Source organism: Heteronotia binoei, chromosome 5, assembly GCF_032191835.1.
Source record: "Heteronotia binoei isolate CCM8104 ecotype False Entrance Well chromosome 5, APGP_CSIRO_Hbin_v1, whole genome shotgun sequence".
Classification (NCBI taxonomy): domain Eukaryota; kingdom Metazoa; phylum Chordata; class Lepidosauria; order Squamata; family Gekkonidae; genus Heteronotia; species Heteronotia binoei.
In genome coordinates this window covers 120,182,486-120,206,877 of record NC_083227.1, presented here as the reverse complement: position 1 = coordinate 120,206,877, position 24,392 = coordinate 120,182,486, and the positions used below count along the sequence as shown (strand labels likewise).

The 24,392-nt window shown below is 42.6% G+C and overlaps 1 protein-coding gene across 1 annotated transcript in view; it reads left to right on the top strand.

The window, feature by feature from the left end:
• The window catches only part of MRPL22 (mitochondrial ribosomal protein L22), a 29,753-nt gene extending 7,771 nt beyond the window's left edge, over positions 1-21,982 (top strand). Inside the window, exons 3-7 of the mRNA XM_060240259.1 lie at positions 8,369-8,504; positions 13,476-13,541; positions 16,557-16,634; positions 20,009-20,078; positions 21,703-21,982. Coding sequence (XP_060096242.1) covers positions 8,369-8,504; positions 13,476-13,541; positions 16,557-16,634; positions 20,009-20,078; positions 21,703-21,914 — 562 coding nt within the window. The 3' untranslated portion in view covers positions 21,915-21,982. The remainder of the gene's footprint in view (positions 1-8,368; positions 8,505-13,475; positions 13,542-16,556; positions 16,635-20,008; positions 20,079-21,702) is intronic.
• Positions 21,983-24,392: the final 2,410 nt, after the last annotated feature.

The following is a 24,392-nucleotide window of genomic DNA, read 5'->3' as shown; positions in this document are numbered from 1 at the left end:
TCAGCTGCTGAGAACATCCTCAGTGGCGTTGCAGCCGGAGCAGGCGCTCTGACCTTCTGACCATTTTACTTTTACCATAATACATATATACGTGCCACCCAAATTTGTTTCCATGTCCTTCTAATGCTAGAAGTTTTTTGTTTAACAGAGTTATCCATTCTTTTATCCACACCAAGCACACCGCCTCATGGTATAGTTTTAAATCTGGTAGTTGAAATCCACCTTTTTCTTTAGCATCTGTTAACACTTTCATTTTAATTCTTGGTTTCTTCCCAGCCCATACAAATTCCAAAATTTTCCTTTGCCATTTAATAAATTGTTTATTGTCCTTCACAATCAGAATAGTTTGAAATAAATACATTATTCTTGGTAGAATATTCATTTTTATTACGGCTATTCTTCTCAATAATGACAAATTGAGTCTATTCCATTTTAACATACCTTCTTCCACTTTATGCCATAACTTCTCATAATTATTTTTATATAAGTCAATATTTTTCATGGTAATTCCCACACCTAGGTATTTTACTTTAGTCGTAACTTCACATTCAGTTAAGCTCTGTAATTCTTTCTGTTTTTCAATTCTCATATTTTTACACAAAATTTTTGATTTCTCTTTGTTTATATAAAATTCAGCCAGTTCTCCATATTCTTGTATTTTACTCAAGAGCAGTGGTGTTACTTTTAATGGGTTTTCATTTATGAACATAACATCATCAGCAAATCCTCTATATTTATAGGAAAATCCCTTTAATTTCAGTCCCTCTATCTCTTTATTCTCCTGTATTTGCATCAGCAAAATTTCTAAAGTCATTATAAACAACAACGGAGATAGAGGGCAACCTTGTCTTGTTCCTTTGCTGATCATCATATACTCCGTTAAATCTGTATTAATACGAAGTCTTGCCCATGGTTCAGTGTATACTGCTCTTACCATTCTATTAAGTTTAGCATTTGAGAGCAGATTTCTAGCTTCCTAGTGGCCTTCATTATATCTCATTCTTATTTTGGATGTTCTTGCAGAACAGTAGGTGATAGCATTCTGTTAATGCAGAATGCAGTATGGGAAAGATATGAGAATAGTATAGATGTGTAGGTCTTTTTTTAAAAAAAATCAGTGGGATTATAAGTGCTTGTTCAATATCTTCCTTTGTTTAAGGTAATTTTAGTATACTGTGTGAACCAAGGGCAATAGCTTGCACAAAAATAAAATATAAACAATATAGTCTCATAAAATAGTATTTCTGATTCATAGATAATAAATCAATGCCTTTAAAATGAAATATAATTTGTTTAGGCTTATTCGCATAGTATAACAGCATTGAGCACTAGATGGTGCTATCACCTAACTAATGTAGGTTTATGATTTACTGATTTGCTAGTTGCTTACTCCTGGTAAGGGTATTTTTTTTCTCTGTTTCTCTCTTTTTCCATGTCAAAAGAACCATACCGCTAGGTTCAGTTGCTCAACAGAGTTTCACTTATTTGCTCTTTAAAATACATAATAACCTTTTATGTTAAAATATACTACAAGGCAGTTTGTAGTATATTTTGAAAGCATAAAACAATGTTAAAATTAAAATTAACAGGGTTACAAGACGAAACTATACCGTTAGAAGAAAGAGGCAGTAAAATCAAGATTAAAGCCAGAGTTCAAGCAGGCAGCAAAATCAATAAAAATAAAATCAGAATCAAAACAAGTCAGCAAACAATTTAGTGGAACTATTCCAGAGGCAGTAAAATTTCAGATCAGACATTTTATAAAAGGACAAAGTAGGATAGCCAATAAAAACATGAATCAGAACAAAATGTGTGTGTGTGTAAAACAGTAGAAACAGCTAAATAAAAGCATTTTTATCTCATACCTAAAAGCTTGGAAATTTGGCACTGGACATGCTTCTGTAGGAAAGGAGTTCTATCAGCTAGGCACCACCATAGAAGAAGCGCAGCCTTTAGTGTACACTGACCTTGCCTTAGTTGATGAGTCCTTTAATGAAGGTATTGACCAGCGAGTAGGTCTATGTGAGAGAATAGTCTTTCACGTAACCTGAGTTAGAACTATATTTATCTTGCCAAGGAAGATCTATACTCTGGAATTGTGCTAAGGAAGCACAAAAAAAACCAGTGCAGATATTTCAAGACTAGCGTGAGCTTTATCAATAATGCCTGCAGGCAATATGATTACCCTGTATTGTATTGTTTGAAGTTTCTAAACAGTTTTCAAAGGCCACCCATGGAAAGCTCACTGAAATGCTCTAACTAGGATGTACCTAGTATGGAATGGCTGAGGTCACATCAGGGACTTGTGTTTCTGCAACAGCAGTCTCTAATACTAGGTGGTAATTTGCTGTTGGAAATATCAAAACCAGCTTGCATATTCCATAAGGTTTTGCTGTTGAAAAGAGATAAAAGTTTTTTTTTTTAAAAGTCCCACAACACATACCCTTAGGCATGCCTAAAGTAGCATTCTGTGTGAATGGACAAAATGAAGCTGACAAGTCTCTGTGAGCCTAAAGACATCTATCTGTCTCTTCAAGAAGCACAGGCTGATATACCCCTGTAAAGAAAAACAGAACCTGGAAACTTCTGCAGATTGCTGAATGGCATCTGAAGCTCTGCAGAGTTCCAGAGGGAGATGTATCTCCTTCCTTGATATTTCTCTGAACTTGAGAAGACAACAAATACACTAATATCATCAGCAAATATTTGTCATGTTTATTATTTGAATAAAAACTATAGGTAAATTTCTAAATGCCGTTCATATGTATATGCATAATGGCCACACAGTAAGCTAGAAGTGAGCAAAAGTAGTTCCCATTAGTAGCTGTAGAGAAAACACTATGGATACATAATGGGAATAGCAAGCTTTACATTTCTGTACATACAGATCCAAGAATAGGAATTTAGGGATAGGGTTATCCTGTAATCTCAGTGAGAAAGGTTGGCTATAAATAATGTAAATAAAAATAAATTCTTTAAGAACTTAGTACTCCTTAAGGTTTTTTTAGTATTTTATAATTTTTATTGATTTTAACTACAAAAGGAAGAAGCAGAAACATAGATACATAAAAGGAGGGAAGGGCATATACAGAATTGGAAAAACAGAAACAAAGAAAAATACAAATTTATCAGTTGTATTCTACCTCCAAATAAAATACCCAATTCGTTCTACCTGCAAGTATAAAGTTCTCCATATATTTTACCATCTTCGTCTTTCATTATAAATTTTTTTTTACTGAACTGTTACTTGCAATACAAGTCTAAATGATTCTTCTTCGACACGAATAAGTATAAAAAAAGTCAGAGCAATCACAACACAGGACTGGCTGGTTTAGCTTAACCATGTTGAAAGCACAGACTAATTTGTTAGTTTAACAATATCCTCATTAAAATAAGCACATAAAATTCATATCAAGCTAAAAAAAATACAACATAGTAATTTGTCTATCTCAATATAAACAGTTTCTCCAGAAAAGTGTATTAAAAGCAAATCTGCCAGATTACAAAATAATTGTGCTGTTTGCCTTTTTAACAATTAATCCAACTCTTATATCCGTATTGCTCTAGAAAAAACAACTTAATATAACCCAAAAATCTCACTTAACCTTTAAAAGTCACATATCTGTTCTTATTAAGAGTTCCATACCCAACTACCTACAAAGATAGAGACTGTTCAGGAAACCCTTCTTTTTAAAAAGAAATCTATCTTCTGATTTATAACTTAAATTCACCTTCTCTCTCCTTAATACAGTCTGAGACAAATATCTTTATTCTTAACAGGCTAAAAATAGAACACAATGATTTATCTATCTCATTATAGACCATTTCTTCAAACAAACATATTAGAAGGAGATCTACTAATTTACAAAATAATTATGGTGTTTACCTTCCTAACAATTACAGACTAGCTTGTAGGTTTACCCATATCGATAGCAAACTTAAAAAGCTGATATCATTATCTGTTAAAGACAAGTGTACCAAATTACAAAATAATTATGCTGTCTGCCTTCTTAAAAGTTAATCTAAGTTAACTTTTTTGACATGAAATTCTTTTCAAAAACTTTTTAGTCCTTTAGCTTTTATGTCCATATTTCTCTAGACAAGACTTGTTATAGCCCCCCCCCCCAAAAAAAAATCTCACTTAGCCTTTTAATATCACATATCAGGTTTTTTTTGCAAGGTCCATATCTGACTATCCACGGAGAGAGATCTAGTTCAAAAAGCCCTTCTTCCTGAAAGATTTCCACATCATGATTTTCTGATTAAAATACACCTTCTTACTCCTTAATACAGTCATCCCTCTTGAAGAAAGTGGGAAAAATTCCACAGGCTTTGTTCCTCTCGACATAGCTTCAGTCAGTCTCCATTTCCGGTCTTCTTTTTTAACTGCGCCATAGGGTTCCATTTTGATTTTCTTTTGTTCGTTTCCCAACGAGTCACTCTCCCATTTCAGTTCCACAGACGTCACCAGGTTCTCTTTAGCACTCTGCTCATGTAGATTTGAGATTTCGCTAGCTTTCAGCACAAAAGCTTCCATTTGTTTCTTAATAAACTCTGTTAATGAACCAAGATCCTTCTTAAGAGAATTTAAATTGCTTAAAATATATTTTTTGTAGAAGATTTCGCTTAGCAAAGCCATTTTTCTCTGTCAACAAACTCAGTCTATTAATCCAAGTTGAAAAGTAACTCAGAGTCCCAGATAGTCCGTCCTTGCCAATCTCCTCCAGCTGGAATTTTGAGTGTTAGCGTTTCAATTTCAATCAGATGACAAGGAGAAATCTCTCTAACAAATATCTCATTTTGTTCAGACCGTATTGCAACCAAATAATAGTCTCTTTAACAGATATCCAGTTATAATCTGGGTCAATTTAAATATCCATATTCAGATTAATTTAAATTATTTCCAGTACTTAAAAATGTTCTTTAGCTTTTTGAGGCCTCATTCACAGGGAAATTAGAGATATCAACCTCTTTCCCTTCCTTTGAACTGCCCGCTTGTTGTAACGTAAAACGACCCATTAGCCAGTAGTATTGAAAGCACACTTACTTGCTACGTAGAATTGTCATGCTTGAGGTAGAGAAGCGATAGATCAAAAGCTTATTGAAAAGAAGAGAAGCAAGCGATTGGGCGTTCACTTTCTGCTGTAATGGCGACCACGATGGGAACTTTGGGGGGTACAGGGAGAACAGGAACAGCTGCCGCTGCGCCCCTGTCGTGCTGTAAAAGCCCCATGCCAAAAGGAGACCCCTTCAGGGTCTCTTTGGGGGTGTCACATCCGTGGCACCCCTCCACCTGCCTGATTCAGAGGGGCCGCAGGCAGGAGAACCCATGGACCCTGTTGAGCTCAAGGCGACGTGGCCTGGAAACCCCTCTAAGATTTTTTTCTCCTTCAGTATCCAACTTTTTAGTTGTCTGCCACCCCTACCCTGGTCCTGAAGCTTTATGTAACACGGTGGGTGTAATGGGGGAGTCTTGCAGTATGAAATACTTTTAATATGAAACCTGTTAGTGAGTAATATTCATTGGTAACTTCCAGGAAGTCCCACTGATTTAGGATTGCTTACTGGATTTACAGCTTCATTTTGCTGTTCATGTTGAAAATTAGGAAGGGGGTATGGATCAGTGGTAGAGCAATCCTTGACATCTCTATTTAAAAAGGTTAGATAGTGCGTAATTTGTTTCTAATTTATTTTTATTTAGTAGTTTCCATTTGTATCTCACTCTTCCCATCAAAGCAGGCTCAGGGCAGCAAACTAAAACATTAAAACCAATTAAACAATCATTACAATAACATTAAAGTGCTATAGTAGTGACAGCGGTACTACAGTCATCTTTGTCACAGCATTCATATCCTCCAAATACACTTCGGGTCTGAGGGCTGAATTTCATGGTGACCAGATCAATCTGTCCAGGCAAATACTAGATTTAACAATCAAAGGTTGGTAGAAGAGCTCCATCTTACAGGCCCTGATTAATTATAAGAGATCCCATAGGGCCCTAACATCCTTGGGGAGCTCATTCCACCAGTGTGGGGCTGCAACCGAGAAGGCCCTTGCTCAAGGTGCAGTCAGCCTGGCATCTCTGGGACCGGGATTGAGAGGAGATTTTGAAACCAGGACTGTATTACTCATATGGGGCACATATGGGGAAAGGTGGTCCTGTGGTATGCAGGTCCCTGGCCATATAGGGCTTTAAAGGTAGTAACCAGTAGTAACCAGCAACTTGAAACAAATCCAGTGTGCAATAGGTAACCAGTGCAGTGCTTTCAGTGTAGGCTGAACGTGTTCCTACGAGGAGAATGGCTGCAGCATTCTGTACCATTTGAAGCTTCTGGATTTGAGACAAAGGCAGCCCCGTGTACAGAACATTGTAGTAGTCCAGTCTCGAGATGACCATAGTGTGAATCACTGTCACAAGGTCACTGTAGTCTAGGAAGGGAACCAACTGCCTAACTAGCTGGAGATGGTAAAAGGCCAATTTGGCAGTGGCTGCTGTTTGGGCCTCCATTGTTAGAGGAGTCCAGGAGCACTTCCAAACTCCTAACCCTTGGCACTGGCAGCAGCTGTGTCCTGTCAAACGTTGGGAGTGAGATCTTCATCCCCAAACTGCCACAACTCAAGTACAGGATCTCCACCTTGGCCGGATTCAGTTTCAGTCAACTCAGCCTGAGCCAGCCAGCCAATGCTTGTAATTCCAGGTCCAGATTTTCTGGGTTGTAGTCAGACTGGCCACCTAACAACAGATAGAGCTGAGTGTCATCTGCGTATTGGTGACATTCCAGCCCATACCTCCAGGCAATCTGGGCAAGGGGGCACATATTGGGAAGAGAACATTGGGAAGAGAACAGCCCAATGTGGCACTCTGTATAATAGCGGGTGGCTTTGGGACAGCTGCTCCCCTGTCTCCACTCTTTGTTCCTGACCCTGAAGAAAAGAGGAGAACCACTGTAAGGCAGGCCCCTGAATCCCATCATCAGCGAGGCAGTGGATCAGTAACTGGTGTTCGACCATGTTGAATGCTGCCAACAGGTCTAACAAAAACAGTGCTGCTGATCCCTCCAGATCCAGATGCCTTTGGAGGCCATCTGTGAGGGTGACTAGTACTAAATCTGTCCTATGCCTGGGCGGAAGCCTGACTGGTATGGATCTAATATGGCAATGTGAAACACTGCAGCTGGAGACACTGGACAGCTACAGCCAGTCAGAACAGGCAATACTGATCTTGAAATAGCAATGGTCTGGCTCAGTCTGATGCAGCTTTATATGTTTGTGTGTTCATGTAAGTATGGTTGGGACCAATACTCCCTCTAAGCTGTGGTGTCTTGTGAGCAAAAATTCTACTTTGCGAGCTACTGCCATTAAAGTTGTGAGCTACTGCATAAATTTGTTTGCTCTGGGACCATTTTTCCTGAGCTAAGACAAAAATAGGTGAGCTGGAGGCTAAAAAACTGTGAGTTAGGTCACACTAACTCAGCTTAGAAGGGACACTGGTTGGGACCAATGCTCCTTCTAAGCGGTGGGGTCTTGTGAGCAAAAATTCCACTTTGTGAACTATTGGCATTAAAGTTGTGGGTGAGCGATTTGGCTGCTGCTTAAATTAGTTTATTCTGTGGCCATCCTTCCTGAGGTAAGACAAAAATGTATGAACTGGAGGCTAAAAAACTGTGAGCTAGTTCACGCTCCGTTTACAGGGAATACTCATTGGGACTATACCTTGACCCCGATAGCCCAGGTTAGTCCAGTCTCATCAGATTTTGGAAGTTAAGCAAGAGTTGGCCCTGGCTAGTATTCAGATGGAAGACCTCTGAGGAATATGAGGGCTGGCAGTGGCAAACCACCTCTTAAAATCTCTTGCCTTGAAAATCCCACAAGGTTACCAGAAGTTAGCTGTGACTTGACGGCACTTTCCACCATCATACCATCACAGTATAATTCTGTATGAAAAATATTAAGTACTATGGATGCTGCGCAGAGAGCTCTTCTTGCCTGCTACCTTTTGCCTCTTAAACGTAGTAAAGAGAATGAGCTAGCTGTGCATGGGCAATACTGGAAAGTTGCAGAAGAGGGTAATTCTCCCTTCTAGCCAAAAAGCCAGTAAAATGCCCTGTGGTCAGAGGGACGTAACATGTATTAGAGGAATTGTCATAGCTTTGATCTATGTTAATGCAGAACAGTGCGATAGCACCTGTTCTGTCCCTGTGAGTATGTGTCTGTTGACCTGGATATCAATACTGCATGTTCACAGGTAAGTGCTTTATTACAAGGTTGTATTAAACAAATGTCATAAGTTGGGATGAATTTAGCAATCAACATTTTTAGTAACGGCTGATAATTCAAGCTCAAAGCATTGCCAAATCATGTCTTGCAGGTTATTAGCATCTTGCACTGTTCCTCTTCTTTCAAATATCCGTACGCAGACATCTTATCAAAGTATTGGAAATTGGGAAAAAAAGAATAGAATAGTTTATCCTCCTCAGAAACCAGGAGAGCCTCGAAGACCTGCAGTAAGAGAATTTTTTTGTTTAATATATACAGTCAAATTGCATAGCTGGTAGTTATCACAGTCTTTATTTAATTTTGTTAGGTGACAGTTTCTGAGCAAATAATTAAAGCGTTAGAATGAGATTGAAGGGTTTGGGAACCAGGGCACTATATACATATCAAATATAAAATTTATAGTATAAACCCATATGTTTCCAGAGGTACTACCTGTGTCCCAGCCACTCTTTGGCAAGACTGTTGCAAAACGAGGTGTTTGTACTTGTCAGATTAATATGCACATCACAGCTACATTTTGAGGAATGTTTTATCGTTTTTACCTCTTTTTGCTAAGCAAAATAAATGATAGATTCAGGCAGGTAGCCATGTTGGTCTGAAGCAGCAGAAGAAAGTCTGAGTCCACTGGCACTTTTAAGATCAACAAAGTTTAATTCTGGGTATAAGCTTTTGTGTGCATGCACCCTTCTTCATAAACACTGAAACAGAAATCACCAACCATTACATATATTTAAGAGGGTGAGGAAGGTGTTGCCATGAAGGGCCAATTAAAGATCCGTAAGGAACGGAGCAGTTGATATAGCTAAGACTGGATGAAAGCTAGGGTGGCCAGATCGTCCCGGTTGCCCAGGAAAGTCCCGCCGCCGCCCCCAAATTCCCGCCTCCCGGGCTGGCTATCCCGGGACCATTAAAAATCCCGGTTTAGCCAGCTCCTGGAGCCGGCGAGCGAGAGCGCGGGCGGGAAAGGCAGCGGCGAGCGAGCGCCTGTCCGGAAGGGAGGCTGGGAGCTTCCTTCCTGCGCGTGGCTCTGCGCATGCGCAGGGCCAGGAGAGTGGGCGGCGTGGCGGAGGCGGCGGCGTGCCGGGAGGCCCCAGATCGGTGGGCTCGGCCGCCTCCTCCTCAGCCGCCACCAGCCCCGCCAGCAGCACCAGCCGCCGCTGCGCCTCCTGGCCAGCCCGCCCGCCCGGAGGGGAGGCCGAGGCCGCCACCCGCGCCCTGGGAGAAGGTAAGCTGAGGCAGGCAGGGAGGGGGCTGAAAGCGGGGGGGGCAGCTGGCGGGAGGGGGCGGCCTTCCTTCCCTCCCTCCCTCCTTCCTCGGACCCCCTCCCCCCTCGGCGGGGCAGCCGCAGCCAGGCCACCAGCTCAAGCTCGGAGGCCGAGGCGCCCCGCCCTCCCTGCAGGCCCGGCGGCCTGGCAGCGGCCTCCCCGCCGAGGGGGGAGGGGGTCCAAGCGGCGAGGAGGCCGAGGCGCCCCGCCCCGCCCTCCCTGCAGGCCTGACGGGAGCGAGAGGCGGGCCGGCGGCGGCGTGGCAGGAGGCCCCGGGTCGGTGGGCTCGGCCACCTCCTCAGCCGCCGCCAGTCCTGCCAGCAGCACCGCCACCAGCACCAGCCGCCGCTGCGCCTCCTGGCCAGCCCGCCCGCCCGGAGGGGAGGCCGCCACCCGCGCCCTGGGAGACGGTAAGCCCCCCCCGAGGCAGGCAGGGAGGGAGGGGGCCGAAAGCAGGGGGGGTGGCTGGCGGGAGGGGGCGGCCAGCCTTCCTTCCTTCTCTCCCTCCTTCCTTCCTCCCTTCCCTCCCTTCCCTCCCTCCCTCCCTCCCTCCTCCCTTCCTTCCCTCCCTCCCTCCTCCCTCCCTCCCTCCTCCCTTCCTCCTCCCTCCCTCCCTCCTCCCTTCCTTCCTCCTTCCTTTCTTCCTTCCTCCCTCCTTCCCTCCTTCCTTCCCTCCCTCCCTCCTCCCTTCCCTCCTTCCCTCCCTCCTCCCTTCCCTCCTTCCCTCCCTCCCTCCTCCCTTCCCTCCCTCCCTCCTCCCTTCCTTCCCTCCCTCCCTCCTCCCCTCCCTCTTTCCCTCCTCCCCTCCCTCCCTCCTCCCCTTCCTCCCTCCTCCCTTCCTCCCTTCCTTCCCTCCTTCCTCCCTCCTCCCTTCCTTCCTTCCTTCCTTCCTCCCTTCCCTCCCTTCCCTCCCTCCCTCCCTCCTCCCTTCCTTCCCTCCCTCCCTCCTCCCTCCCTCCCTCCTCCCTTCCTCCTCCCTCCCTCCCTCCTCCCTTCCTTCCTCCTTCCTTTCTTCCTTCCTCCCTCCTTCCCTCCTTCCTTCCCTCCCTCCCTCCTCCCTTCCCTCCTTCCCTCCCTCCTCCCTTCCCTCCTTCCCTCCCTCCCTCCTCCCTTCCCTCCCTCCCTCCCTCCTCCCTTCCTTCCCTCCCTCCCTCCTCCCCTCCCTCTTTCCCTCCTCCCCTCCCTCCCTCCTCCCCTTCCTCCCTCCTCCCTTCCTCCCTTCCTTCCCTCCTTCCTCCCTCCTCCCTTCCTTCCTTCCTTCCTTCCTTCCTTCCTTCCTTCCTTCCTTCCTTCCTTCCTTCCTTCCTTCCTTCCTTCCTTCCTTCCTCCCTCCCTCCCTCCCTCCCTCCCTCCCTCCCTCCCTCCCTCCCTCCCTCCCTCCCTCCCTCCCTCCCTCCTTCCTTCCTTCTATCTGCGCCACCTTCATCACTTTCGGGGTGTGGATCCCCCAGTGGGGTGGGCTCCCGACTCCCTCCGCCAGCTGTTTCTGATAGCCCTGCGCCCCCTCTTTCATTTGATATATGTCCCGTGCGGGTGCCACCCTCCCGCCGGGAGATGCCGCAAAATGAGCCCCCTTGAGGCTTATGGCGGCAGGGCTCGAGGGAAGCGAGCTAGACTGCTGTTCTTTTGAGGGGTTATAGAGTATTTCGAGCCCGTCCCTGTGGCATCGGTCCCATCGTTGTGGGGCCCAGGGGGCCGGCGCAGCGGCCCGCCAAAGCAGCCTGTCACTAATAGCACAGGTCGAGATGCAGGACCGGAACCCGGAAGTGTAACTCAGCAGTCTCCTTTACTATTTGGCTTCTGAAGTTCCTTTGCAATAAAACAGGCTCTTTGAGTTCCCCACTGAATGTCCTGGAAGACTGAAGTGTTTTCCTGCAGGTTTCTCAATTTTGTGATTCTTGATGTCAGATTTGTGTCCATTTATCCTTTGGCATAGGGTTTGACGTATGCTAATTTACTTCTATTCACAGGTCTTACCAATCGCCTTAATCCAGTCTTAGTTATATTTACTGCTCAGTTACTTATGCATCTTGGCTCTAATTGGCCCTTCCTGGCAACAACCTCCCCACCATCTACCTTTATGTAATGGTTGATGATGGTGACTTCTGTTTCAATGTATCTGAAGAAATGAGCATGTGCATGAAAGCTGATACCCAGAAAAAAACTTGGTTGGTTTCAAAGGTGGCACTAGACTCAAAATAAATGTAGCTTTTGACTGAGCCTAAAATGATGCAGCAGCCATGGTTTTAATTTGGTAGAAAACAGTGAATACACTTATCTGGCCTAAATTCCACTGTGACCATGCTCTAAAGCATGTTCAGAAAACTGGAAGATCTTTTGTCAGATATTGTGTGTGAAGCTAGATAAGCTAAATATTAAATGTTTGGTCCATAGAAGGAAAAGGGATCCTACTTTTTAAGTCCTCAAAATAGCTAACTTGATAACATGATGTATGGGAAAGACAGTGAGACCCATATGAAAACTTTTTCAAGTTTTCCCATCAGGTACTGTAATTTTGGCCCTGCGTTTTCTTTTTTTAAAAATAACATACTGTCAGATTTTTTTGCCTTGCTGATAAACACAGCTAAATGAAAAATGGTTCCATTAGAGACAAGTACAATGTGTGTGTGTTTTAAATGTTCCCCATCTTACCTTCTGTGCACATTTATTGATTCTGCCAGCAATATGATTTGAATATATGCATTATATTTCTGGGCAACAAAGTGTACATGGGACTTCAGTTATCAACTGATTAATTTGCCTGTGTGCGTTTTTGCTTCTCTTTTAAAAACTCTTATTTTCCTTTTTTGTTTTTCTTTCTTCTTTTTTAAAAAAATTACATTGACATTCACCTGTTGGTTCTGGCCATAATACTGACTGGTGGAAGAGTGGTGGTGAGGCTGTCATTGGAAGCGACATTGGCATGGTCATACACTGCGGACCTCACTGCACTGCCCCATTACATGTGTTATTATAATGTACCTCATCCATGCAGTCTCCCTTAGAATACCATGGCTGGGAATTTATAGTACCTGAAGTGCCATCTAAAACCATTCAAGATCAAGATAGTGGCCCACTGGCACCTTGTGCGAGCATAGCTGAGGAGAATGTGCTTTCCTCAGTGCTTCCTGAGGGGCCTGTATTGGACCAGTGAACATGCAGCTGAGTTTCTGTGGCTTCTGACGTTTGTAAAATGCAACAAAGAAAATATGAGCCGGGTGTGTTCATCTTGGTGCTGCCTTGCCACCTGGCCCCAAAGGGCTGTACGTCTTTTGCAACTGTAAGATAAAGGTGGGGAGGAGAATACACACTCTGCATGTATAAATCCCACAGCTGAGATAAGTGCATGTGGGGCTTGACTGCTTCCCTTCATTGATAAGAAGTCAGAAGTTCTTTAAAACTGGGCAAAGAAAGGAAAAGCAGAGTGAATTCAGCACTGTGCTGGTGGTGGGGAGGAAGAGACAGTGGAGGGCTACTAGAAAGAGACAGAAGAATGAGCAGTGATGTGGATGTGCCCAGCAAAGGATTAGTCATGTGCCCCCTCTGTTGCCTTCAAGGTTGTGTCAGATTTCATTGCATATTTACAACATAGCCTGCCATTCCTATGTCCTTGTGCCTTTGGCATGATATTGCCTGGTTTTAGTATTCTGCCCAGTTTTCAAATGCCCTGTTATAGATAAAATGTTTTATAGCTTGTGGTCATGCCATACATTTGCTTCCTTTAAACATCAAGCTTTATCTGTGAGGTCTTACCAGTCTTGCCCACTTTCTTGTGTAGTTTATGCCACACACAGCATCATTTTGGGGGGAAGGGAGAGATTTCTGTTTTCATCTAGTGTGTATTTAGCTTGCTATAAACAATTTTTCCTCCTGAGGGCATTATAATCACCCTCATTTAATTAATTTAAAGAATAAACTTTTGGTTTTTAAAAGGAAATTTACCACTGTCGAAGACACATCAAATACAGTATGGACAAGATGTGGTACGTGGCCAAGCTGGTAAGAGAAATTGTTTTGTTGGCTTTGTTGTATAAGGCATCCATGATTTTGTTGTTGTTCAGTAACAACTCTATTACATTGATCTTGCAACAAGTACTTGTGGCTGAAAGAATTCAAAAGATTTCATACCTTGGCCTTACAAATGCCATAGTTCAAATGTTATGTGAACTGCACATTTGCCACACAGCACAAGAAGGTCTGGCTGTTGGGCCGCAGAAAGCACACATGAATCTCCCTTATGCTGAATCAGACCCTCAGTCCATCAAAGTCAGCATTGTCTACTCAGACTGGCAGCCACTCCCCAAGGTCTCAGGCAGAGGTCTTTCACATTACCTACTGACAGATCCTTTAACTGAGGATGCCATGGATTGAACCTGAGACTTTGCAAGCCAAGCAGATGCTCTACCACTGAGTCACAGCCCAGTGGTAAAAAGACACTGTGTTGGTTGGAATACATGTGGTAACAAAGACCAAACCCACAGTGAATTCCTTGTTTCCTGAGAAACAGAAAGCGCATCAGGATCATTTGCATAATGGCAGATCCTCTGCAGTTGCTGATAATGTGGCTGCTACAAGAAAGTCATCTGAAACTGCCCTCATGAGGCAGCCAGTGTCTACTAGACATTCTTGTTCATAGCTTGTGCTGGTCATGCTATTAATGTTGATCATGTCATCTTTGAATAACTTACTGCATGGAACAAATACAATATTTATTTTATTACATTTGTATCCCGCTCTCCCCTGACGGGCTCAGGATAGCTAGCAACAGTTAAAACAACGGTGCTAAAATTAAATTACAATAAGACCATTAAAAACATTTTATACAGTTTTGTACAGTTTAAAACAATCCTTCAGTTTCATTCCCTAAAGTCCAAGATGGCGTGGTTAGTTCTTATTGAGCATGACATGTAATAATGATGTTAGGTGTTGTTTAGTGCTCTACTTTTATATTGGAATGGGTTCAAATACCAATGGCTGTGGGATGGTGGAATAGTGGGCACCTCCCCATTAGTAGTTAAATGCCAGCCTAAACAATTCTGTCTTGCAGGCCTTGCGGAATTGTGGCAAGTCCTACAAGGCCCTGATGTTTTCGGGGAGGGTGTTCTGTTACTGGAATTGCTTTGGGTCTCCTTTTTTTGATGGGGAAATTAGCAGGAATACCCAAATAGAGCTTTTAATGAGCTGGAATCTTATTAACCAATAATACGAAGTTTGGATGCTTAAGAAATTACTCCAGACAAAAGTGCAAGTTTAAAATGTTTACTTAAAATAATGTAGGTGTTGCAATACAATCACTCTCTTTACACATAAATTATATAGGCACACATACAAGACCTAAGAAATAAAGGGGTGAGGAATAGCAGAGGCCAAGGGGGAGACACACAGGCTATACTACTTCTCTTGAAGCTGAAGGACATCCATGTAGCAAAGGAGAAATAAGAGGAGAGTATGCATGACCAGCATGACATGCCCAATAGATCCCATTACAAAGGGTAATGGAGGGCACAAACTGTATGAAGGCACCTTACAGAATGCACACCATAATGAGGTTTAGACCAAGTTTATATAGGGTTTTGGAAGGGTGGAGACTTTCCTGTCAATATGGCAACCAGGATGGCCGCTGATGAAATTTATTAATGGATCTCCAGGTGGATACAATGACAGGGCTGACTCAGTAATGTTTATCTGGCTGGGTGAAAATGATGCAGGAGGTAATTTTGAGAGGTAAATTAATTTAGGGTGATACCCTGAAAAGCGATAAACATAGCAGATAGCAGCAGAAATCCAGGTGTCAGACAATGCCAAAGCAGTCGATGAGACAAGGGTTGAGTTACAGCATGAGTCAGGAAGGTGCCAACCTAATCAGATGGCCAAAGACAGAGACAGGATGCTGCTTACCAGTGGAACTCATAATCTAGTCACACAGCTGGAACGGGGAGAGTAAACAGACCTGTAAACTGCCTCTGTTGCAATCAGAACCAGGCTACAGAATGTTTCTGTGGTGTTACACAGAGAGGGAGAGAAAGAAGTGTTCTCTCGTGGCCTGTATTCTGACAAGCATCCATTTTGGTATACGGAGTTTGAGGTCCCCTTGGCTCTGGTGGTGTTCCCCTAAGAGGCAGCGTCCCATGGCCACAGTTCTACAGGGCAGGGGCTGCCACCGAAAAGGCAGTGGTGGTCAGCTGAACTTCTTTTGGCCCAGGGATTATGAGGAGATTTTGTGAACTTGATCAGAGTGCTCTCTGAGGCTCATATGGGGATAGGCGGTCCTGGAAATAGGCAGGTCCCAGGCCATATATGGCTTTAAAGGTCATAACCAACACCTTGAAGTGATCCTGGAACACAGGCAACCAGTGCAACGATTCCAGCGCAGGTTGAATGTGCTCCTGTTGAGGTAGCTCCATTAGCAACCTGGCTGCTGTGTTTTGCACCAGTTGCAGCTTCTGAATTTGCGTCAAGGGCAGCCCCATGTAGAGGGCGTTACAGTAGTCTATTCTTGAGGTGACTGTCGCATGGATCACTCTTGCCAAGTCACTGCATTCTTGGTATGGGACCAGCTGCCTTATCCGCCTAAGATGATAAAATGTGGGTTTGGCAGTGGCTGCCATCTGGGCCTCCATAGTTAATGAGGGCTCCAAGAGCAGTTTGTGGCAGATTCTGTATTGTGAGAGACAGATCTAGATGTACATGAGAGATGTGAGAAAACTGTTGCTAGGAAGCTTTGGTGAGAAGCCAAATGATGTAGCTTTCTATAAGGAATTCTCTGCTTTGGGAATCACTAGTACTTTTTGTCAAAGTTCTTTAAAGTATCATTTACATAAAATCATGCATAGCAATTAGTTACAAACAGGGATTGTCATATAGCTCTAATATTTTTAATTTAAAATATGTTGACTATTCAACATAGACTGACGTCTTATGAAATTTGCTTCATTGTACACATTGTATTGCAAATTCTTCCTTCTGCTCCCAGTTGCTTAAAGGTTTTATCTTTCTTGTGACTTTTCATTCCAGATACGAGGCATGAGCATAGATGAAGCACTAGCTCAGCTGGAATTCATCGATAAAAAGGGAGCAAAAGTGGTCAAAGAGGTATGTTGTAGATTTATTTAGAATTCCATCTTCTAAGGTCAGACCCATGTATTTCAGCAGCCACCAATACACCAAAAGAAAGGTCTGAACAGAGCAGATTTTTCTGTTTGCTCGTTTATAGTGAGCTGTACGGGCTCATTTTGTTAATTCTCCCTAGCTCACTGATTATCTAGTATCAAAAAAGGATCAACATCTTCTTTCATACAAAGCTGGTGTGTCAGTAATGTGTAATATCTGTGTGTTCTAGCCATTTTATAATGAGCTTGTGCTGCCTAATGGGCTACATTTAAATCATTGTCAGTTATTTCAGGCATTTAGTCTAACCACCCACTCCTACAGACCCCCTTCCACCTTGAGTTGTACTTAGTTTTTTTTTTTTTTTTAAGAGTCAGCCTGGTACAATGATGAAAGTGTTGAACTAGTATCTGGGAGCAGACTCAGGTTCAAATTCTGTGTGTGTCATGAAATTTGCTGGTGATCTTGTTCAGTGTACTCTCTCAGCCTAATCTTCCTCATAGGGTCATTGTGAGGCTAAAATGAAAAAGGGTAGATGGAAGTATGGCACTCTGAGCTCCTTGGGTAGGATAAAAATGTACGGAATAAATACATCAATAAGATATAAGATAAGAGTTTTGTAAAAGGGAAAATGGGGTACACAGAAAATTGTGAAGGGTGAGCAATTGGGAGGGATGGTGGTTCAGTGGTGGAGCATCTGCTTGATAAGTAGAAGGTCCCAGGTTCAATCCCTGGCATCTCCAACTAAAAAGGGTCCAGGCAAGTAGGCATGAAAAACCTCAGCTTGGGACCCTGGAGAGCCGCTGCCAGTCTGAGTAGACAGTATTGACTTTGATGGACTGAGGGTCTGATTCAGTATAAGGCAGCTTTATATGTTCATATGAAAGCATTGGCATCAAAATCCCAAAATGCTGTTTTATTTGAGAGAGTCAAGAACAGTTACAGGGTTGGGGCATTCTGTGGGGCATCCTCTGAAAAAGCAAATATTTAGAAATGTTTGAGGATGTTGTGTGGGTCATTCTATGGGTTTTTACCCACTATGTTTGGCTAAAAAAAATAATCACTAAAATTGTAAATGGGGGTGGGTTCTGGGATAAATGAATTATAATGTGGGGCTCCCAATGTGGGGTCACATACAGCCTGGGCTGCGCAAACTGCACTGGCTGCCAGTTGTATACTGGATTTGTTACAAAGTGCTGGTTATTACCTTTAAAGCCCTATATGGTCGAGGACCTGCCTACCTTAGGGACCGTCTCTCCCCATATGAACCCCAGAGAGCACTGAGGTCAGCTGGGAAAAACCTGCTGAACATTCCCGGGCCGAAAGAGGTGAAGTTGCAAAGCACCTGCAACCGAGCTTTCTCTACTATGGCTCCACACCTGTGGAACCAACTTCCAGAGGAAATGCGGGCCCTGCGGGACTTTGAACAGTTCCGCAGGGCCTGCAAGACTACCCTCTTCCGGTTGGCCTTCACCGATTAAGAGGGAAACTGCTAAAGAACTCGCCATCATAAATGTAAACGTAATCATAGCACCAGTATATATTTTATTAATTTTAGAATTTTAATTAGAATTTTAATTAAACTGTTAATGTAGTTTTATTGATTGTATGACTAATGTATGAAATAATGCTGTTAGCCGCCCTGAGCCTGCTCCGGCGGGGAGGGCGGGATACAAATAAAAATTGTTGTTGTTGTTAATGTATTGCAAAGGATGTTCTAACAGTAAGAGCTAAGTAAATGTCTGGCCAGTGGACCTGATCTTGCCCCCAGAGGGCTTCTATGCGGCCCACTACTGTTTGCTTCCTTCTCCCTCTCTACTGCTTCTGTCATCACCAATTTTGTTTTTCTTCATGGAATTGAGGCATCTGAGCAAAGTAGCCTCTCTTCTTTTTCCCTCTTCCCCCTCCCTCTTCCCCAAGGGAGGAGGAGGAGGAGGGACAAGGAGTCTCAGCCAATGGAGCTTGGCTCTGTAGCTCTGCTGGGTAATTGAGAGAACGTGGCACAGCTAGAGCTCTCTCAGTCAAAGCTAGAGCTGTGCCTGGCTCTCTCAGTCACACAGCAGAGCTATAGAGCCAACCATCTCCACTGATTGAGGTTTCTCCTTCCTCCCCCTTTCCTTGGGGAAAAAAGAGATGCTAGTTTGCTCAGCTGCCTCAGTCCCACTGGAGAAATACAAAAAGTACCTTTAAGACCAACACAGTTTTATTCAAGATAAATGAGAGCTTTTTGCCTTTCTTCTCTCTCCCTCTCTCTTGTTAAACTGGTTTTGCCAGAACTTTCCTGGGTGCAACTGGATTCCCTCCTCCTTTTTACTGTATTAATGCCCTCATGATCCAATCTTTCTCTGTAGGAAAGCAATGTGAACTGCGTATATGAGGAATAACAAGAAGCCAGCAAAGTGGAGACTGGGAATTTTGAACTTAGGCTTCCCAGATAGTAGGCTGATACTGACCACTACACATTGCTGTCTCTCTATTCTTGCACTGCCTCATAGGAGTTGCAGTTATTTTTCTGGGGAAGGCTATAGCTTTGTAGATAAACACGTAGCCTTCAGTCTGTGTCATGGTGCCTTCACATGTTCTTGACCAGCACACAAAGTAGCACAGTGCCCAGCCATTTCATGCTTTCCCCTGGGTTCCAGGGCACAGAGCACTGACCATGAGATTTCTGTAATGAATGGCAATAAATCAGAAATAGATTTGCGGCTTACAGATGTGCACCTGAACAACACTTGAACAGCATACTCATACAGCACAGACATTGTCTCCAGATTTTGATGCAATAATTCAGAGCGAGTGGTGTCAGTTGTCAGAGACTGTTAAACAAAATATTGCAAGAGTGCTGATGTTTTAAGCATATTTTAAGTTTTTAAAAAATCTTTGTGTTTGTCTGTGCCCTTTATAAAGTTTACATCTCTGCTACCTGGCATTCCATGTTATGACACACATGGCCTGGCAAGTGGGGCAAGGTCTCATTTATGTCAGATCCAGCCCTCATAACAAATGAGTTCGACACCCTGAGTTAAGTCATAGTTAACCTGAAAGCTATTTATAGAGATTCTGTATCTTGCTTGTCAAGACTGAAATGGCATCCACCAAATATATTTTCGTTTGGAAGAACTGTCCTGTCATCTTTCATGATATCACCATGGTTAAGTGGGTGTGATTTTATTAGTAATGGTCATCACTGAACTTTACTTGCTTATTCCATACTACAGTTTCCAAGTACTGGGGGGTAGGGGGATAGGCTTTTGCTATGCAGTTATTCTTATAAAGGTCAATACATAGCTCATGTTCCCTTACTTAAAACTGCATGGTTTTAATCTGTGATTTGTATTATTTTTCTAACTCCAAAATAGGTTCTTCTAGAAGCTCAAGAATTGGCAGTGAGAAAATACAATGTAGAGTTTAAATCCAACCTATATATTGGTAAATAATTTGCTTATTTTTGTGGAAAGTTTCTTCTGAACGCCTTATTTCAGTCTAGGACAGTGGTATGAACCAGCTTAGCAGTTATGGGAACAACTGCTGTAGTCAGTACATTACTCTGCATACTAATAATGGTTGAGAAAGCATCAAAATGGAGCAAGGAAGTAGGAGGAGGTTGTGTGTTCTTGATGCTGTTTTCTCTCTCCGAGATTTGTTTGACCTATATTTAATACTGTTCTTGGAGCAAATATATTTCATTACTCAAAGTATTAATCTGGTGAACAATAGAAATATCTTGTTTGAATGTCATCTCATTTTTAGCAGTGATTTCAACAACCAATTAAAGCTTTCTTTTACTGCAGATGCAAAAAATAAGACTCCTAAAATGTAACTTATTTTTGAAGAAAGTATAAATAGAATTCTTCCCATGGTGATTACTTAATGTTTCTCACCACAGCAGCAGTGTACATGAAAAACACATTATTCTGTGTAAGTCTTAAACATTAGACCATTTTTCATCAGCTGCCCATTTCATTAGTTTGTAACTCATTTTGTTATGGCAGGTTAGCTCACAGCTTGTACATCACTTTTCAGTAACTGGTCATCTATCAACCTTTAATTGAGGTTAAAAAGATTTTAGATAAAGTGTATTTAGATCTGCTGTCTATGTACTGCCTTCTGACTCCTCAGTACCCAATTGATCCGGTTACCTTTCCACTATTACAGCTGCTGCCATAGGAAGCTCATTTCTCTCGTAAACCTGTGATGACAAAAAGCAGCACAGAAATAGCTTTTACCAAGGGGAAAAATAAAATGTCACTTCATGATGATTCATAGCACCTCAAATGGAAATTCCAGAGGGAGGTGATTGACCAACTTGTAAATTACGCTTTGTAGGGCATGACTTCGAAAAAAAAAATAGAGGGGGCTCTTACACTGTATTAGAGAAAACGGTTGGAATGCCTGGTAATAGAGCACTAACTGGCAGCGTTAGTCATTTTAAATTGGTATCTTACCATGGTTCTTTTGCTGCCAATTGATATAGACCTTGTTGTCAGCCATTTTGTAAGGCCTCACTGTAGTCTAGGGTTGTTTGTGAAGATAAAATGGAGGAGGGAAGAGCTGTGTTGTGAGGTGATTTGAGTCATGGGAGAAAAGAGGGTGTATATATATATATATATATATAAATATCATTGGCACAGGTGTTCCATAAAGTCATAGGAATGTACCATGAAAGTGAAACATATCTGAAATGAATGCTTATCTGCAGCTTTTATTGTAAAGCAGGGTTGGTAGCTTACAAGAACACTTTTCTGTGGATTGGATACTGTCAGCATATTTTTATTACTTACAAATACTGGGAATAAGATCTGGATTGATAGATTTCAGTCTTCATTGGTCAACTTTCTGTCATGAGAGCGGGCTTCCATGAGAGGCCAGTGTAGCCTCCTTTCCCCATTCCCGTGCCTCTACACGCCTCTATCGTGCCAAGTGCACTTACTGCATATGCATTTAAAAGAGTTGCTGCATCCAGAGGGCTGAAAATTCTGTTAAGGGTTTTCTAGATGTGTGTAATAACCAGGATTCTCCTTTTAATATTTATAGTTTATTTTATATCTTCTAGCTCGATCGTTCTCTGGGAAAGGCCACTATCTAAAAAGGATCCGCTACCATGGCAAAGGCATGTTTGGCATTATGGACAAAGTCAAGTGTCATTATTTCGTGAAACTAGTTGAAGGCCCACCTCCACCTCCAGAGGCACCAAAGACTGGCTTTGATCAAGCGAAGGAGTACGTGCAGCAGCTTCGTAACCGAAACATTGTTAATACACTGTAATATATTCTATGCTTTGTACTTCTTTCTTCCTTTTTGGAAAACTTGTAAATAAAATCCATTTTAAGGAGGATTTGATTCCAGCATTCAAATGCAAGAAGTTTGTGGTGATTGGGAGGGAATGGCAAGCTCTAGACAGGTACTTATGCTACTTGAGAAAATGGTAGGAGGTGAGCCTGCTGAGCAGCATTAAGGTGATTTATATTTGGATTCTTAAGCTTTCCTTGAAGTTCTTACATTTTCTGAAAATATTAGCTTTTTTCCTCTTAAAAGGCAGCATATGCTGAGCATGCAAGAAAATTCTTTACATGCAATACTTAAAGTATGCTGTCAGTTAAACCAGAAAATGGATTCTGTCCTAGCTTCACTAATAGTATTTTAGATCTCAGTTCTCTAATTGTCCCTGCAGCACTGCCACCCTATTAAAAACATATTTCATAAGAGTTTCTCATGTTGAGCACAGGGCATGTGACTGCAACTAGATAAATCTTCGGGGGAAAGGGGGCCACAAATGCAACCATTATTAATGTTTGACAAACAAGCACTGCCTGGCTCAGATTAGATGTGACCAATAATTAAACTGAAGGAGGAAGATAGTAGTAGGAATATACAATTTTGGAGAAAAAAAAATTGCTCCTGATCTTATACATTGCAGAAGGCAGAGGATGGTTCATAGAAACTGCACAGTAAAAACACTGAGCTGAGTTTTCAGTTCACCAAAATATGGCTGTAGATGGCACTGCTGTTCATTTTCTGGAAACACCTAACAAAGTGAAGAAAACTTTAAAAGTTCAGTTACTTCATGACTCCTCACAGTTGCATTACATATCCCGTTGTATGTATAAATTGGCTAACCTCTGTGGAAGCAAAGTTCTTAGCATTAGCAACGGAAAAAATGTACATTACAGACTAAAAGGCGTACTGATTTAAAAGTTCCTTATTTTTAATACAGATTGGTTTTTATGCATCCATTTATATCGTTTCAGGTGGGTAGCTCTGCTTTTCTGCAGTAGAAGAGCAAGATTTGAGTCCAGTAGCATCTTAAAGTCCAACAAGCTTTACCTTTAGAAAAGCCCCGTGGTGCAGAGTGGTAAAGCTGCCGTACTGCAGTCCAAGCTCTCTGTTCACGACCTGAGTTTGATCCTGGCAGAAGCTAGGTTCAGATAGCTGGCTCAAGGTTGACTCAGCCTTCCATTCCGAGTACCCAGCTTGCTGGGGGGGAAGTGTAGATGACTGGGGAAGGCAATAGCAAACCACCCTGTAAAAAGTCTGCCGTGAAAACATTGTGATGCAACGTCACCCCAGAGTCGAAAAGGACTGGTGCTTGCACAGGGGATTACCTGGTTTTTTTAAAAAAGCTTTTAAGAGTCAAAGCTTGTACCTTGTTACCAGAAATGCTGGCTTCTTAAGATGGGGAATTAGCAAAAAGTAAACTTGGGTAAAGCTATTTTTGTAGCAGGATCTCCACCAATGATACAGAGGTCTAGTACCAGAAAGAAAACTCCAGATTTGAATACTTTAAAATATTTACTGATAAAATATGTAGGAAATACAACCACACATAAAATAAAAATACACTCAAAGAACTAGGAAAAATAGAGGTGAGGAAAAGCGATTTTTAGGGATTGCTGAAGAGGGTTATATTTACCTGGTCCAGGATATGCAGAAGTCTGTATAGAGGAAAACAGATGAGGATGTGCATGACCAGTGTGACACGTCCTATAGGTCCAATTACAAAGAGAAATGGGGGATATAAACTGTATATGGCACCTTACAGAATGAACAAGGCAGGGGAATTTGTTCTCATCTTAAATAAACTTTGGAGGGGTGGAGCCCCTCCCAGAGCTGTGATGGCTCTTGATGGGTGCTGATGGGTTTTTCCTGGGTGCCTGAATTGAGTCCAAGCTTTAAACAAAAGGTGAGAATGACTCTGCTGGTCTGCCAGGATGAGCCATGATGAACTTAATGTCTGTAATTAATTTAGTTTCAATACTCTGAGGAGGGGTCAGAGTGGAAAACAAAAGATTTAGCAGCATGGTCCGTATTAGCATAGAGGTGAACAAAAGAGAAGCTGAGTGTAGCAGGAAGTTAGGAAGATGGGCCATTAGCATCTGGCTGGTGTTTAGATTGTGAGTAATACTTTATCTGAGGAGTCCATTGCTCTTATGCATGGCTTTTGGGCGAGGGAGAGAGCTGGGCCAGGAGGATGCCTATGTTGTAATTGCTATACAGTTAGAACAAGCTCAGACATATTTTCTCTGGCCCTTTGCAGAGAGTGACTTCACTTGGCCTGTTTTTTTGACAAGCATCCTCCATCTTGTGTACAGTCCTGGGGACCTCACGTCTTGTGAAGTGCTCCCATAAAGGCAGGCAGCACCTCCTGGCTACAACCTAAGAAAACCTTGTTGGTCTTTAAGGTGCTACTGGATTCGAAGCTTGAACATCCGTTTATAATTTTGTTTTCTCTAAATGGTAGACTGT